This window comes from Papaver somniferum, unplaced genomic scaffold (genome assembly GCF_003573695.1).
Source record: "Papaver somniferum cultivar HN1 unplaced genomic scaffold, ASM357369v1 unplaced-scaffold_128, whole genome shotgun sequence".
NCBI lineage: Eukaryota > Viridiplantae > Streptophyta > Magnoliopsida > Ranunculales > Papaveraceae > Papaver > Papaver somniferum.
The window spans coordinates 5,260,294-5,278,291 of NW_020621936.1; the positions used below are offsets into that span (position 1 = coordinate 5,260,294).

The 17,998-nt window shown below is 38.1% G+C and overlaps 2 protein-coding genes and 2 non-coding genes across 4 annotated transcripts; 1 reads left to right on the forward strand and 3 right to left on the reverse strand.

Moving 5' to 3' along the window:
- The first annotated feature begins 5,096 nt into the window (after positions 1-5,096).
- Positions 5,097-5,561, forward strand: LOC113331845 (uncharacterized mitochondrial protein AtMg00810-like). Its single transcript, XM_026578498.1, has one exon. The coding sequence runs from the start codon at positions 5,097-5,099 to the stop codon at positions 5,559-5,561; it is 465 nt and encodes a 154-aa protein (XP_026434283.1).
- Positions 5,562-8,827: 3,266 nt separating this feature from the next.
- LOC113331745 (cyanate hydratase) lies at positions 8,828-10,004 on the reverse strand. Its single transcript, XM_026578390.1, has 2 exons — positions 9,485-10,004; positions 8,828-9,116 (listed from the first exon to the last, which is right to left on the reverse strand). The coding sequence occupies exons 1-2, from the start codon at positions 9,932-9,934 to the stop codon at positions 9,087-9,089; spliced, it is 480 nt and encodes a 159-aa protein (XP_026434175.1). The 5' UTR covers positions 9,935-10,004; the 3' UTR covers positions 8,828-9,086.
- Positions 10,005-14,145: 4,141 nt separating this feature from the next.
- Positions 14,146-14,244, reverse strand: LOC113332147. Its single transcript, XR_003351356.1, has one exon. It is a non-coding gene; the product is annotated as a small nucleolar RNA R30/Z108 (small nucleolar RNA).
- An 86-nt stretch (positions 14,245-14,330) lies between these two features.
- Positions 14,331-14,437, reverse strand: LOC113332146. Its single transcript, XR_003351354.1, has one exon. It is a non-coding gene; the product is annotated as a small nucleolar RNA Z107/R87 (small nucleolar RNA).
- Positions 14,438-17,998: the final 3,561 nt, after the last annotated feature.

The following is a 17,998-nucleotide window of genomic DNA, read 5'->3' on the forward strand; positions in this document are numbered from 1 at the left end:
AGCGGGAATGGAAAGCTCCGCTTTGTAGCAAAGAGGTTAGCGTCGAGAACAGATGACACAAGATCCACTGAAGGCATTGGAGGATGATAAAATGGGATTCCTTGATCAAATCCCATGTGGAGAGCGGCTCTGTCAATGTTATAAGGAACTGCAGTAAGAGACTCATTGAAAAATGATGGAATATATCCCGGTATACAACTTCGCAGGAATATGATCTTTCCGGGGCTCATATTCTTTCCATGTGTGTGCAACACAATGTCAAGAGCGGTAGCAAAAGTCTTTGGTTGAATCACAGAAGAATGAACCGGTCCCCACGGGAGGAAATCTATGGCATACACGTTATCGAAAAATCAATAAGATTTAATCCAGGTTTTGGACGTCTGTTTTGCCAACGTAGTATTCTTGAACCTCCATACAAACTAGAAAATGAAGTTGCCGGAACAGGAGCATAACCTTTGAACTTTTCCCATAAGCACGCTTGGAGGAAGGAAACGTGAACATGCGATTCCAATTTCTTATATCCGTTGGAAGCATGCATATCTGCTGCCAAGGAAATCCAGATGGGAGTACAACAACCCAAGGAATAAGCTGTCTAAGGGGAGGACCACGCATTGCGCCAACTTAATAGCAAACATAATAAGATCGTGTCTAATGGTCTTTTTACCCGAGGCATCATCGAAGACGTCTCTAGACAGCCACAAGGTCAGAAAGGCGACGACGTTGAGTTCATCATCCAGCACTTGGTCCGGCCTCGGTTTTGTGGGGAACCATTCAGACACCCACCAAGTGTAAAAGCATTTCTCACCATTTTTTCTGTTGGATATATTCTTCTGCCTTCTGGACTAAAGCGTCGAGCATGACGCCTTGTGCGATGGATAGCTTATAGTGGAAACTTCCCGCAATCGGGAGATTCATCAACGCGGCTACACTTTCCAAAGTAATGGTCATTTCTCCCCATATACATATAGTTGTGTGTGTGGAAGGACACCATCGAGAAATAAAAGTGATTAAACCTGCGACATCTTTCCTAATATGAAGTGTTGCAGACGCCATGACAACTTCAACAACTTCCGCTTTAGTCAGTTTATCTTTGATATGATCGATACCCAACATATACCTCATCCAGCCTTCATAAGAACACAATGGAGTGTGGCAAATTTTGAAACCAATATGAGAAGCTGGATACTCTTTCTTTTGGAGACAGAACCTCATCACACGCTCTGGAGAAACCGATGCAGCGACCTCATCATTCTCCGAATCCGTAAGGAGGATTATCTTATGACCGGGATGAGTCTTAATGTTCGGATAAGGCACGACAAATAGCTCATCATCTATATTTGGCATATCTTTGGCACTGCTAGCACTTCCCGTATTGAAGACATAAATATTTCCAGGTGACATCTTAACAAAAGATTCTTAGTTTACTTTCGGGCAACTGCAACGAAGCACAATGGAAAAGATTTATTACTTCATGCAAAGAAGAATCATGCGCGCAGCTTGTTAGAAATGGTCGAGGCTCGTAAACGAAGAAGTGAGTAAATCACAGGTAAAAAAAAAAAAAAAATTTAGCCGCGGGGAGTACGCCCACGACAAGATCAAGCAAAGTCGTTACATGCTCGATCTTCTCATGATCGTTACATGCTCGACCGTACTCATGATCACTACATGCTTGAACTTCCTACTTGCCTCATACGAGCATGTACGACCGTGCCCAACCCCACGGAAGCAGCACCAACCGCGAGATGTATGCTCGCTGCCTAGTCGAATGCACAGTTGGACGAACGGGTTTTGCCATGGGTATTATATCCACTGCCGAAATCTAAGCTAAGTTCTGCATCAATCGCAACCTAAAGCTAGGTTTTGCATGCAAAGAAGGAAAGGAGCAAACATCACATTAAGGTTCTTTGCTCGTTTTACTAGTGATCCTAGCAATATTAACTACTTTGTTATTAATTTTACTGGTGGAGTTCTTTACAATATGGCTAACAAAGAAGTTTCGTTCATAACGGGATGGTTTTCTCAAGTTCAAGAAAGTTGCACCTAAAAGCTAGGGTTTACATCCACATACAAAAAAAAAAAACGAAAACGAAGAAGAGGTGAAGCACTTACCTTGCTGCTGACGGACACTCGACGGCAGAGATGGCTGATGGCAGTGGCAAGGAGCGACGAAGACAGGGAGGTGGAGCAAAAAAAAAAGGGAGCTAACCCCTTTTATACAAGCACGTTCGTGGAATCAGGGAAGAAGGAGGATTCCTTCTTTAGCTCGAACACAAAAGGGAGCAACCGGGCCCGCCAACGCTCCGTAACCGCGACAAGGAATCCAGGCCCGCCAAGGCTCCATAACTATCTTTGGGTATCTCCGCACAGGCCAATTGATGACGCTCGATCAAGCTCATTCGGGTAAATCTCCTTTGTTTCGTCTTTTACTTTTGTATATCACCATCTAGTGCTTATCCCGCAATGGCATTATCATTACGTGCTAAGCAGGGGACTTAATGTTGATGGTGGTTTTTAGTGCAGGGTCAAAATTGTAAAACCCTGTATTTAATGCGTTGTCATCCTACAAAGGAACAAAAGCCATTTAAAAGTAATGAGTGCTCAAACCTCTTTACTTATATATGTGTTGAGTTATTCGACATATTTATGAAATTTATCAGAATGGTGTATCAATCCCAGATATTCTATAAAATTCAACATATCGCATTAACACATGACTTGCCTGATATTTTTCCGTGCTATGTTCCCAACCGAACTCTAAATACTAACATGACATGACGATCAATGCTCACTCTCAGCAGAGTAGCATGAATCTCTCGAAGTGCTAGTATTTGGATCTGCAAAAAAATACTCATACATGCTACATCTCTCTGATAAAGAGATCAATGCGTTCACACACTTTTTAGTTAAAGTTAGCGTGATCGAACACATATTTGTTCTTTAAAGGAGAATCTGGACTGTTCATATCAGTCTTAAAAAATAATCGCGGCCACACAATTTGGACGCATGATTTAACAAGCTTAGACTACTCCTAGTAGAACTAGGCAATCACCGTAGCAACCACCGGCGGGCCCACTATTTCTCTAGTTGATTGAATCCCATGTTGCTCATTAACAAGCGCTTCAAACGCCGACCCAAACATGGGCGTTTGCGCGGTGTAAAAACAAATCTCGAACGAGCTAAGACCGTAAAAAACGGTCTCAAAAGCCATCATATCCGTCCAACTTCGCCAGCCTAGTTGGACGACTTAGATCGCGTCCCAAACGATCAAGGAAGTGCCAATGCGTTCGCCACCGGCCCAATATTATCCCTTACCAATCGACTTGCTCATGGGAAGTTAATAACACACCAAATCGTTCAATTGAACTAAGGTGGACGCGGATGCTTTGAAGCCCTAATTGGTGTTTGCGGCAACACATTACTGCCGCAAATCGATCACAATTGTCCAACTTTTCCAGCCTTGTTGGACGACCGAGATCTTCCCTGGAATGATCAAAGAGGCAGCATGTATATTGGTGGCCCAACTCCTCCCTTGCTCGATCGACCTCTCCATGGCAAAACCAGAGCGTATCAAATCGTTTGCCCAAAGTATCTTAAACACGCTGCTTTGAAAACCCTAAAATTGCGTTTGCGGCAACGCCCTACTGTTGCAAATCAATCGCGACCATCCATCTTCGTTGACCTAGTTGAGTGGCTTAGATTCAATCTCAGGCGCCCCGAATATGTCAGTGTGATCACCGTTGACCCACCTCTATACATGGCCGGCCGACCTGTTCGAACAAGATGTCCCAGAACGCACACCCAAAGAGGGTTTGGTTGTGCAGCTTCAAACCCTAAAAAATAATAATCAGCGGCAGCATTCAACTGCCGCAAATCATCTTGTCCGACCAACTTTGCTAGCTTGGTCGAACAGTTTAGATCAAATTCTACGAGGCCAGGGGGATGACGCAATGATCACCGGTCACCCCTCCTCCACGAGCATTGATTGACCAAGTGATGGCGTGTCCCTAGATCCACCAAACGATCACCCAAAAGTGGTCGATCATGCTGCCTCCTTTAAGACGCTTATCCACGACTTATTCAATCAAGTTCTAAAACAACAATGCTTCATACACATTGATTAATTTGAGCTGCTTAAATGTGATGCTTTACATGCATCGAATACATACATAATTTATGTCGGCCTCATAAACAACTTAGTTGTTTCACCTAATAGCATCATATGTTATTCTCCGCGGGAAGTCCCGCGACTTGACCCACTCATTCGAGACATCAAACATGTCACAAACTGGGAGATACTTACTGAGGTATTGGTCTGGCGGTTTACAGCATGCGGCGTGCAACGCGTCCATTACGAGAACGTGTTAGGAAGAATGGACGATTATCAGTAATGAGAGAAGTGGAGAACGTGTGATCATTCTTCCCTCATAACAACGGAGACACGATGATCACTTCCTTCCGCACGAACCCACTTATCCACTACTTCACTTCCTCCACTTCCTAAGAGATCAGGGTAGCTTAATGACTTGTATAAATAGATTTTCAATATATTTCGAAACACAAAACACAAATGTTATCAACACAAGTAGCCAGAAACCATTTTCTGATACACAAGTCATAAACAACCATACCTTCCTAATTCAACACTCTGATCTCAAACAATTTCTCCGCTTCCCTCCCTAAGATCAACCCTTCTCCTTCACCTTGTGACCGAATTGAATCTGGAACGACCATTTCTTGGTTTAGGCCAGAGTCTCATAGATTGATTTCTCGAACCTAAAAATATTCTCGTGCAGTGCATTTGTTTAGGGTTTGAACTCGTTTCTCATCAACACACCCCAAATTACCAAAAACAGCAGAATCAATTTTTATCCCAAAACACCAGGATTACCATTGTTCTCATTTATGTGGATGATATCCTTCTCACTGGGAACTCTCAAGCTTACTGCAAGGATCTTATTACTCAACTTCAGCAGCATTTTCCACGTAAAGACTTGGGAAAGCTGCATTATTTTCTTGGTTTAGAAGCAAAGAGAAACTCCAATGGATTGTTCTTATCTCAAACTAAATATGCTCTTGATCTTCTAGACAGATTTGATATGGGAGGAGCCAAACCTTGTACTTCTCCTGTTTCTGCACATTGCAAAGTTGTTGCTCAATCAGGCACTCCTTTGTCATATCCTACTTCTTACAGATCTCTTATTGGTGCATTGCAATATTTGACTTGGACAAGACCAGAAATCAGCTATGTTGTTAATCAAGTTTGTCAATACATGCATTCTCCAACCTTTGATCATCTTATTGTTGCTAAGAGAATTTTGAGGTATATCAAAGGCATTATTGACTATGGCATATTGTTCAGTAAAGGCCTCACTGCTGTACATGGCTTCAGTGATGCTGATTGGGCTAGTGACCCTGATACTCGAAAAAGTACAGGTGGTTATTGTATCTTTTTTGGCTCCAACCTTATTTTCTGGTCTAGTAAGAGACAATCTACAGTTGCGAGATCTTCTACTGAAGCTGAATTTCGCAGCCTTGCCAATTCTGCAGCTGAAGTTATCTAGATTTGCAAGCTTCTGAAGGATCTTCACATTTTCCTTCCCACTGCACCATCTCTCCTTTGTGACAATATTAGCGTTATTTCTTACTCTTCTAACCCTGTATTTCACTCTCGCATGAAGCATCTTGCTATTGATTATAATTTTGTCAGAGAGCTCATTCAGGCTAAGAAGTTACAGATTTCCTATGTCTCTACTATTGATCAAGCCGCTGATATTTTCACCAAAGGCTTTGCTGGTCCCAGGTTTGCACTGTTGCGTGGCAAATTGCGTGTGCTTCCAAAGTCTGCCCTACTCAATTTGAGGGGGGCTAATAACAGTGGAACAACTAATCCAGGCTGGCATTCTCCATCAGCATCAACTACAGGCTGGCAACCACACTCAGCATCCAATACACGTGCCAAGTTAACATTGGTTGAAGACTAGTTGTCATCCCACCAACCACTGATTTTTCTGTAATGAATATTAGCTTTCTTTATTACTTACTAGTGATGCCACATATGCGATGCACATGCTTGAATTTTGCTCTTTTAACAATACCAAATTTGATAACAATGATATTTTTTTCGTAAAATAAAATTTAATATTCTTATTTATTTATTTATATGTTAATGGTGTATTATGATTCTTATTTGTACTCATTACGTAAGTATTTCAAAGAGCTTTCCAAATATGTTAATTTTACAAAAATCCGATGTGTATTTCGAAGATATCAAGTTTTTTAAAAAAAATTGATGCATTTTTATAACAATGGCATTTATGTGAATATGTGAATATATAAGGTTGTTTATGTAAGTATTGATTCAATGTACACTTTCACCCTTGAATACATATGTATAGTAGTGATTGATATTTAAGGTTATATTAGTAATATCAAGGTTACACTAAGCTATTTTGTCATTTTGTGACCAACCAAAATACCTCTTTTCTTTATATTAGTAAGATTGTGCAATGAAAATCCGTAGAAAATACACAAAATTTGTTAAAAAGACCAAAATCAACAATTCCTGGGTGAAAAGGATATTTAGATTTTGATACTGTTTAAATGGACAAAAATGTAAAAATGGTCAGGATGTAAACAATTTCATCCTACCCATTTTCAAATACTTTTTCTTATTTTTAATTTACATCAGGATGCGTCCAGTTTCATCCTTGTTATTTTTTAAGTTTAAGTCAGGATGAATCCAATTTCATCCTTGCTTTTTTGATGTCCATTTCACCCATAATAATTTTTATTCGTCCATTTGAACCAAGTTTTAAAAATATTTGGACAAATGACCCATTTTGGGATAGAAAATATTATCTTCACCTGTAATTCATTTCTTGAATTAATGAAAGTTCTTCGGTTCAAATCTACTAGATATTGCTCAACATATTCTTGGTTTATTTACAGAGCTCACGAAAGATGATGAAGATGAAACAGCTAAATTATTCGTTGATATGCTACTCGGATACAATCCTTTACCTATATTTGTTTGTTCTATTATTAGGCTTGCTGATAGTTCTGAAAACGATGAGGTTGTTTGCAGTACATTTGTGACTATGGTGAATATGATGAAGCTTCGACCATCTGTTGCAGATAGTTTGATCGAGGAAACCCAACTGTCTAATTGGATAATAGACAAACTCCAAGCTGCTGCGGGAATATTAAGGATTGTTTTGGATTTCGGAGAAAAAAAACAGATTACATTAGGGGGATGCATGCTAAACAAGCTGTTGTAAGTACTACTTTACCTTATGCCTCCTTTACTTATTATCCGTCCCGCTTGGAACAAGATATGCTGAATCATTTGTGTGGTTGTGTATATTGGCCGGTAGAGCGTGTTCCGAATGAACTGATGTTTCCGGACGCAGAAGGAGTGGAGTTGATGGTTTCTATTATAAAGAATAGGAACTTGGATTATTTCCATGAGTATGCAACTGAGATGCTTGAAATTGCATTGACGATGTGTAAGAATTTTGTGGATGCTGCAGTTCCCACTTCCATGGAAACTGACATGCATCAGGAAGGAGAAAATGAAGTACACTTAATTATATCTCTCTTGGGAAAACTATGTAGTTGCATTGGAGACGATACAAGAATAGATTCCTTGCTAGTTCAGTATATCGAAAACAATTTAGAAATAATCGCCTGGCTGATGGAGCTCTGCAAGCAATGTTCCAGTAAAGTTGCAGCAGTAGCGAAGCTTCAGCCTGAACATGAAGATCAAGAGTTGATTGTTGATATTTTCGGGTATCTCTGGAATTCCAAGAATGATATAATAAGAAATAAAATTAAACAACTAGAGTTTGAACAAAAAATGTCGATCGATAATGTCAGGATATCCTCCAGGAAAAGGAAGCGAGGTCTGGAATTTTGACTCCCTTGAGGTAAATAGAGGTTGAAACCTTTGATATGAGTAAGTACGAAAAACTCATGTGAACTCTCTGCTTTTTGATCAATGTTAGCCTACTTACTCTGGACTCTGGAGAGATACTTCATCCAAGGAACTAATTTCTTCTCCTTTCTTTCAGCATCATCCTCCCTTACTGTGGTCTGGCCTTGTTTGGAGCCGGTGATAGTCATCCCAGCTGACAACTCTTGTTAAATTTTAAAAGTGTAATAATTTTAGACACATTTTATTAAACTTTTTATGGTTAGGCTCCATTATTTTTGTTTGACTCGCTCCTCCAACGAATTGTTCTACTCTCTCAGTTTGGAAGATACGGTTAAGAAGGCTGACCATTGAAATCAACATACTAGTACTACTTTTTTTTTGTTAGAAATCATTGTTCCTACTCCTAAGAAGATCTGTCAAAACAAAAATATTAAACAAGGCACATTAGTGGAGAGAACTAACCATTTGCTTAGAAAGGTTTCTTCTCTGCCTTTCTTTAAAAACTCTAGATAAAGCATTAGTGGAGAGAGGATGGGATAACCACTTCACAAATTAGTGGAGAGAAGAGCACAGAAGTCTGAACAGACAACCACAAATTATAATAATTGTAGTCTTGGAACCAAGAACACAACAGATCGACTGGCTAAGATAATAATCTCATTAGCTAGAAAACAATTATGGGGCAAGCTCAGTATAGTGAAACTAGAAGCCTACTGCAGTGAAATAATTTCATTAGGTTCTGTTAAGTTCGAATCAATGGCAGGCTCCAGGAGGTAAAAAAACAAAATGCTCGTCTCACATCAACATCAGGGAGGTCGAAACCAAATGGTTTTTTTTTTCCTTCGTAAAAACATAACACAGATGGTTTTCAGTCCCCCCAAGTGCTAGCTAGACTGATTAAAGAGGTTTATTATTGACTTTGTCCAACAACAAGATCAAATATTAAGATGAAGTGAAACTTGAGCATAACAAATTTAACTAGTTCTTTTAAAATGGTACTAGTACAACATAAGCTATATCATACTTGACCTTCTGAGGATGGGAAAAGTAAAACAAAAGAAATGAAAAGGCCATCATATTTTTCTAGCTATTACTCTTTGGCTTATTGCTGCAGGGAATTCATTTCTCACAAGACATCAAGAACTGCTTCTATTTAGCTCCTTGAGGCCATATTCTCGGATTTCTGCAGGTGGTTTGGAAGAAGAGACAATAACAAATAAGTGATCATTGAGGTGATATTCTATATCCAAATGCACACTTTCATCATAATTTGCACCAACCCAAATAAGAATTATATTGTGAAAACACTAAGCTGATATCTTGGGGTCTTTCAACAGTTAACTAAACAGCAAACTAATTCTGCTACCAATTGTCCACAATAGACGAATAATTGAGCATGTTTAGAGCTTTTTGTTTCCCCACTAAGGCCACTGGGATAGCGAATTATTCAGAATAAATCAACGAAAATCATTTCCGTCATGAGATCAAAAGAAATTAGGGTGGTAATTTGTCCTGATAATAGTATGCAAGTATAAAAGAAACGGTACTAACCTGTTCAGTGTATGGCAAATACTTGCCATCAAGTGTAACAACAACACGGTCCTTCCCGTCAGCACCCTTAACTTTGTCAACAGAACAATAGAAATCTATAGCAGACATAATCCCATCCCCAAATTCCTCATTGATGATTTCCTTGATACTTCCCCCAAAATGCATCACAGCTTCATTCAACCTATAAATAGTAGGTTCTTGTATGAGATTAGGATTGTAACTTCTCATAGGTGGTTTCATCATCTCTTCAACCACTTCATCGGGTAGCTCCGGCAGCACTGCCCGCAGTTTGGATGCAGTTTCAGGCTTCAATTGGGCTTGTCTTTTGAAGAGCTGAGCAACATAGACGTTCGTCAGACCAGTTTCTTGTGCTATTTCGGTGAATGATTTTCCGGATTTTTGTTTCGCTGCTTGAAGATGACTCACAACCTTTCCTTTGATATCTTCCATTATTGTTATTATCGAGAAGTGAAACAGTACTCTGAGGAGGTTGTCTTGTTGCCACTTTGTTCATATGTGGTGAGTGCAAGTTTTATATAATACACAGTGCTTGGATAGGGGACGAGTTTGATGCGATAGTGGACAATTGATTGTAAATAGGGGTTGGGTCCGCGAGTTAAAACCCCAAAGATGTCACCATCCATACACAAAAATTCCAACAAAACAAATTGTTCACAAAAATCCCACTTAATATAATTAGTCTATATTATCCTCTTAGTTTAAATCACCCCAACAAAAACAAAAATCAACCCCATTTTAATTCTTATTATATTGTCACCACCAACAAGCAACGCCACCTTCTACCACCACCACCGTCGCCGCCACCACTGACCACCACCGCCAACCATCGCCGTCACCACCTCCGACCGCCGCCGCCACCTCCGACCGCCACCGACCACCACCGCCAACCATCGCCGTCACCACCTCCGACCGTCACCGCCGCCGCCGACCACCACCGCCACCTCCGACCACCACCACCACCACTGACTAAAATCTAGATGAAACCGATTTTGGTTTCATCATAAATCCGATGAAACCGATTTTGGTTTCATCATAAATTAAGATGAAACCCTAATTGGTTTCATCAGAATTCAACTATAAGAAAAATTCAACAAGGATATTATGTTGCAGTTGTCTTGGATACAACAACACAGATCCATGCTCTATGCTACAACACATATTATCAACTGCCAGCACCACCATTGTCGACCACCGCCAACCACCACCGACTAAAACCAGCAACATCGCCAACACCCGCCGACGACCACCACCACCACTGACCAAAAATTAGATGAAACCAATTTTGGTTTCATCATAAATACGATGAAACCGATTATGGTTTCATCATAAATAAGATGAAACCATAATTGGTTTCATCAGAATTCATCAGTAGCTGCACTTCATTTAAGCTTCATTTCTTCTCTAGTTTACAGCATCATCTGCTGTAACTCAGCTCTACTTTCATCCTTCGTCTATCCACAACAGCACCATCTGCTTCATTGACCATTTCAACTTAAAATCAGATCCCTCTTTTTAACTCATCAGAGATCCTTCTAATTTGACTAAATCGTCCGTTGGTTAAGGTACATTAAACGATAGCTTCATTAGTTAATCAAACTTAAGAAACTTCTGAAACTCGTACTTGAAAAATATAGACCTACAGCTATTTTTCAGTCAGAGAAGAATAAAAAGAGATAAGCAGATACAAGATAACTTTGTTTGTGTTTTAAGGATATGCAAGTAACTGGCTCTATTCTAGAGTATCAATATTCGTAACATACTGCGGGTTCCATTGATGTGCACCTCAGATACTTGAAACTTATGCCAACGTACACTGAGAGTGCTAAAACATCTACCATTCATTAACTTGCGTGACCTAGACAAAATAAGAATCCTACAGTTTCCTTATAACTAAGACAATTACGAGATCACCAATTCTATATACTCAAACAGATTGATTAAAATAAAAAAGAAGGTTATATATACCTCAGTTCTTTCGTCACGCATCATATTAATGGCAACAACCTCAATAATATTTTCTAGCTCAGCTCCTACCATCCCCTCTGCCATACTAGCGACGGCCATATAATCTACATCTTCAGCATTGTCTGTCATCCTCTTCTTATTAGATTTCCACTGCTCCAGCTGAAGTTTATAATGTGCTTGAAGTTTAGATTTCCACTGCTCCAGCTGAACCATGGCAGCAACCACCATTTCCTTGTCATCTACAGCTCCACATTCCACCACTGCGACACATAGCTTCTTAACCCATTCACAGCTCCATAACCTCCACCTGCATCATTTCAGTTCACAAGCCAATGCCATTATCTTCTTTATCCTGCATACCAACTAACACAAGGCTTCAACTGGTTTAAATCCTACCAGCAATCCATGGCTTAACCTGCAATTCCAGTCCCTGCGCTAGAGCTAACACCACCAGACAACTGCACCTACATCTCTGTCATCAGACCACAGTAACAACAACAGCATCAACATTACATCTTCTTAAACACCAGTTCTCAACACAACTTGCACTTCTTATTCAATTCCTTCTCTTCACTTCCATGACCACCTCACTGAACTGTAGTACCACCAATAAACACTTCCACTGCTTAGTCAAAATCCATCGTCACCTGCAATTTCAATAGCAGCTGAGGCATCAATTCAGTCAACACACAACACCAAAAACTCCATTCATCTTCTTCTCATTCTTTTCTCATCTGAATATGCCCAGCAACAACATCTTGCGACTCCAGAACCCATCTCAAATCGAATCGTAGTTTGCCAAGTTCATTAATGCATCATTTCGATCATCTACAGTTCCATTTCCGCTTAACTGATTTCATTATCACCAGCAGCCACAACAGCTCATCTTCGATTTTTTCTCATCTCTGTTTCATAATTCCACCACCATCATTCTTCAGATCCATCCTCAACACCAGCGGCCTCATTTCTCGAATTGACAGAAAATCCCTAATTTTTTCTTCAAGAGCACCAACACAAACCCTCAATTTCTCCAGATCCCCATTTCAGTTCATCCAAAACTCCACAACTGAATTCAACAGAAGCTAGCAGAACCCATCTTCACATCTTCTCAATCTAACTCAACTCTGAGTTTCAATTTCTGAATCAACCCCAGGCGAGATGCAGATCCAATTTCTTGCAATCTCAGATTCAACCCATCTTGAATCTTACCAAAGTCCATCATCTCTATCTTACCCTTTTCTCATCTCCCAATTCTCGATCTATTTCTCGATCAGCAGCAACGATATTTACTTTCAATTTCAGGTGATAAAACAGCGGCAACTGTTGCTTCTTGTTTTATCAGTTTTAGGGAAATGAATAAGAGAAAACGTCTCTCGAATTCTTCATCTCTCGAATCAACGCCGTTCTTCTGGTGCAGTTCCATTGTTGCTGATGGTGATGATGGTGGTGGGAGAAGGAAACAGAAGAAAGAAGAAATCAGAGAAGAAGAAGAAAAGGTTGAAGGGTATGTTTGGCTTTTTTAAAAGTAACAAAAACTAAATTTACACATTATTATTTGGCTTGGGGTTTTTGTCCCAGTTTTATTTGAAACGGTTTTTATTTGGTAGAAATAATATGACCGGTTTTTTCTTATCACTAATTTGTTCATCTAGGGGTCTTGTCACTAGTTCTGATAGGGGTTTGTAGACGTGGATCTCAGAACAACAGGCTATCTTTCTCTACCACGGGCATGATGTTCCCATTACATTTTGTCATGTTTGAAGTCATGATGTTGCCATCACATGTAATAGTCATGTTTGATGTGGCAATGTTACTACTTGGTTTTAAGACAGTGCGATGATATCCATGTAGTCATACGGGAGAATTGTCGATGGACAAGTCTGCTAGAAGATACAACTTGTACCAAAAACCCCATACAAGGAACGTATTCAATTTCGTGACGTCCTTTGTTCCTGTCTTTGTTATTGTTCAAGGCTTGGATAGGAGTATGTGACCATCCAAAGTGGTAGAGTGATCTCATGGTTTACGTATTCAATTTTGGAAATAAAATTAAGATTATTATTATGTTTGCAAATCCAACAAACTGTAGAGTGTAAAGCATGACTTTGGTCGTCAATCGTCATTTCATGCTAAAGGTATTTTTTTCTTCATAAACGCTAATTCGGTTCCATTGGCTAACTATCATGTATTTTTTAATCTGTAGTCATGAAAATGAAAATATAACTTCTGTTCAGTTTTCTTAACCCCATTCCATTCAATACATACACCTAGCCAAATCTACATCCAAACATGAGGAATCGAGTTCGGTTGGGTATCGGGTCTCATAAAATGAAAAACTGCGCACAAATAGAATCACTGTTAAACAAAACAGTGGCAGAAACTTTTAACAAGAAATGATTTGAAAAACAAAATCAAAATTACAGAGAATAAAAACTGTAATACTTTTATATGTTTGAGCCTCAATGCGTTAAATCTCTCGCGAAAGGAGAAGACTAGTGCTAAAATCTCAGCTCAAAGTTTAGTATCGGCAACATTCAGCACTGATATCGCTACTGCAATTCAAACGTATCAGCGACTCTAATTATGTTGCCTTATTGGACGGACTTATAAACTTTCTTTATTCCTATTAATTAGAAAATAAAGGGAACCTTGTACATCTGGGGACAAATATTAGATAACTCAGTAGTGGCGATTATAATTAGGTTCGATTCAGCCTGCAATTGTCCTCAGCTTTAATTCAGAAGAGGGAGCTTGTTATCCTCATTGCAATCTAATTTTTAATTTCCCCCAAATAATAATACTATTCAAAATCAATAGTTAAAAGCCTGAAAATAGATTGAGAATTTATAAACTGAAAAGAGATTGCTCACCTCAGCGGGTGTATCGAAACGCAAATATTTTCTCGACTGAGAAAAACCTGCAATCCGGTCTGTTGAGCTTGAATTTTATGGAGTCATCACCGCAATCTTTTTAATTCATTTTTCAATTCTCATACCTAAAACCCTAATGACATAAAAAAATGTGAGAAACCCTAAACATGACGATTTGGAAAATGTACCAGGAGGAGACAAATCTAGAGAAGGAAAATCCAACTCTGGATTGTAAAAGAATCCCCACATATTGGATTTAATTTGTGCCTCTAGAACAAAGCATCCAAGAAATCGATCTACAGATCTCAAACTCTTGAAGCCGAAAGAGGAGGCAAATCTAAATAAACGAGCAATTATTTAACAAAAGAAGAAAAAACTTAAACAACGAAGAGTTTATAACGATGGAGAAAAGACATTTCCCAATCGAATTTTAGTTCGGTTACGTCGCAAAAAATGTTTCTTAAACCGAACTTTAAGTTCGGTTTAATCGTAAAAAATTTTAAATATTTTTTATAACCGAACTATTTAATGGTCACACCAAATATAGAGTTCGGTTTGATCGCAAAGGAAAAATTTCAATTTTTTAACCGAACTTCTTACTGGTAACTAATCATTACTAATCATACTAATCACTAATCATTAAGTTCGTTTTTGGTCATAAATTTGGGTAACCGAACTTAATCGTAAAAAAAAATAAAATTTCTCGCAAAGAAAAATTTCAATTTTTTGTAATAGAACTTCTTAATGGTAACTAATCATTACTAATCATACTAATGATACTAATCACTAATCATTAACTAATAACTAAGTAATCATTAAACTAACACATTTAATTAAGGAGGGTAAGTTTTGTATTAAGAAAAACATTTAGATAAGGGGTGACTTAGGATTATTTATAATGTCTTGTCTAAAATAGAATCATGGTCCCCGCAAAAAAATTATGGTCCCCAAAAAATGGTTCTATATTAAGCCAGAAGTACGCCTTAAGGGCCCAACAGAGAATTTTGGTTACTGGTAATCTGGTATCATAACAGGAACGGACGCTAATTTACAATACCACCTAAGAGATTCTCCAATGATAATGTAGTCAGCTTCACATGTGGCATTTTAGGAACACATCCTTTATCCTGTTTGGAAACTGATTTTCCTAATTACAAGGGAGAAAAAAAAATCCTCTCCAACCCAAAGATATTTTTACCTATTCTATGCTTAGTTGTATCATATTTCCCAATCAAAATAAAATATTTTATATGGTATTTGACCGAAAAATATTTGACCGAAAAAATATCGATTTTTTAACAATCATCTGCCGCGGGGACTCCATTATACTTGTATCTGTAAATCTTTTACGGACTGAAACTACTGATGGAAGAAAAACGATAATCTTTTATTTTGCAAAGTTTTCGCAAAACTCATGAACGAACCAGAAGGCCTTGGAACTATAGTTGTTGGCCATGTTTTCTTGAAACTTTCATGAGCGCATCTTCGATTTTAGGGACTGAAACTATCGTGATCAATAAAAAAGGATGCTTACAGTCAAATAAAAGTATCTTTCAAAGTAACATTTCATTAAGGTGATAGACAATGATGTTAACAACGTTATCGAAAGCCTGTACTGCACGCGTACAACTACACACTAGGCTTGAAACGAATTACAGATGACTTGAATTCCTGTTATCAGATTCTTCAAATCTTTTTTTTTTTTTTTTTTTTTTTTTTTTTTTTTTTTTTTGAAGCATGTTCTTCATAGCTATTACATTCTCTGTAGCTTTATAATTTTCTAATCATATACTCCTATCCAGCTTAATTAAGGCTTGTTGTTCACTTAAAAATAAATAAATGTTCATTTCCTCAACAAAGCTTCCACAACCATATCGTTGCAGTTCAATATGACAATATCCGGTAAGCACTTAACTTTACCAATTCAGAGTAGATACATACCTGAATTTGGACTGAATTTCTATTGATGATGATTTTTATAGATATACTTTTGGAGATTCAAATAAATCTAAAAGAAAAGAGTTAGTTTTATGTAAGAGAAGAATTACTCGATTCAAAGATGGTGCGTCGTTCTAACGTATGATTAAATTACTGTAGTATCGAGATGGTATAATGGCTCTCGATAAAAGAAAGTAAAAAATTTTGTTCCTTCTAAAAATGAAGGAGAAAGGTTAAATCAATATTTATTATTAAAATATTTTTTTTTAAATGATGACTAGGATGGCAACAAATCCTCTTGGTGAACCTCTGAAACAATAGGTTGAGGAAGAGGATGTCTAACCAAAGTCATGCCACGTCATTTACAAATTAGTTAAAAAGGTTACAGTTGGAGAAAGAATTTATGAAAAATGGTAGTGGATCCTACGTGGATGAAGACTTTTTTCTCCACACACGATCCATTGGAGAAGCTCTAAGCGGACGAAGGCCGCATCAATTTTTTGAACGGAAAAATATCGTTTGGTCCTTTCAGAAATCACCTTTTCTATTTGGTCCATTATTATTTAAAAATATTAAATGGACCAAAGTACCCTTCCGTGTTAATTCCTGCTTATTTTTCGTAACAGTTTATTCTGTCTGATAAACTCCGGAGTTCATTCCTTCAAATGAACACCTAATAAAACCAAACTAAATTTCCTACTTATTTTTTGTGCGGAGTTCATTCTGTCTTATGAACTCCAGAGTTCATTCCTTCAGATGAACACCTAATAAAACCAAACTAAATTTCCTACTTATTTTTTGTGCGGAGTTCATTTTGTCTGATGAAATCGTTCATTCCTTCAAATAAACACCTAGTAATTCAACACGAGTTCATTTTTTACATGAACACCTACTAAAAAACAGAGTTCATCTTCAACACGAGTCCATTCTTTGCATGAACTCCTAGTAATTCAAGATCTAAAAACATAGTTCATTTTTTACATTAAAAACCAGAGTTCATTCCAGAAATGAACTTCGTCATCTTCATCTTCTTCATCAGCAGCAGCAACTCATCTTCATCGTCTCCATCATCAGCAGCAACAACAGACGAAAAAATATCAAAATCTTCATCACAAACCAGAGTTCATTCCAGAAATGAACTTCGTCATCTTCATCTTCTTCATCAGCAGCAACAACTCATCTTCATCATCCCCATCATCAGCAACAACAACCTACGAAAAAACATTAAAACCTTCATCACAAACCAGAGTTCATTCCATAAATTAACTTCGTCATCTTCTTCATCATCATCAGCAGCAATTCATCTTCATCGTCTCCATCATCAGCAGCAATAACGGACGAAAAAACATCAAAATATTCATCACAAACCAGATCTTATTCCAGAAATGAACTTCGTCATCTTCATCTTCTTCATCAGTAGCAGCAACTCATCTTCATCATCTTCATCGACTTCAACAGCAACACGAACAACAACAGATCCAAAAATCAAGAACAGAAGATCCAAAGTGATGATGAAGAAAAAGAAAAAGATGAAGAAATCAAAGGATCTCAAGGTTCTTTTGTAGATCCGAAACTTACCCAAGCATGTGAAGATGATAAAGGTTCATCATCATCATAAATAGCAACAGAATCTTTAACATCACCATCTTCATTATCAAAACAGCAGCAACTATCAAAAAAAAAACAACACACAAAACTTCATCGTATTCATCATCATCAT

Bases quoted from the DNA above. Each gene is read 5' to 3' on its own strand.
- LOC113331745 (XM_026578390.1), bottom strand. From the start codon at position 9,934: ATGGAAGATATCAAAGGAAAGGTTGTGAGTCATCTTCAAGCAGCGAAA. The intron at 9,117-9,484 runs GTTAGTACCGTT...AACCACCTGCAG, and splicing joins ATTTGCCATACACTGAACAG to AAATCCGAGAATATGGCCTC.
- LOC113331845 (XM_026578498.1), top strand. From the start codon at position 5,097: ATGGGAGGAGCCAAACCTTGTACTTCTCCTGTTTCTGCACATTGCAAA.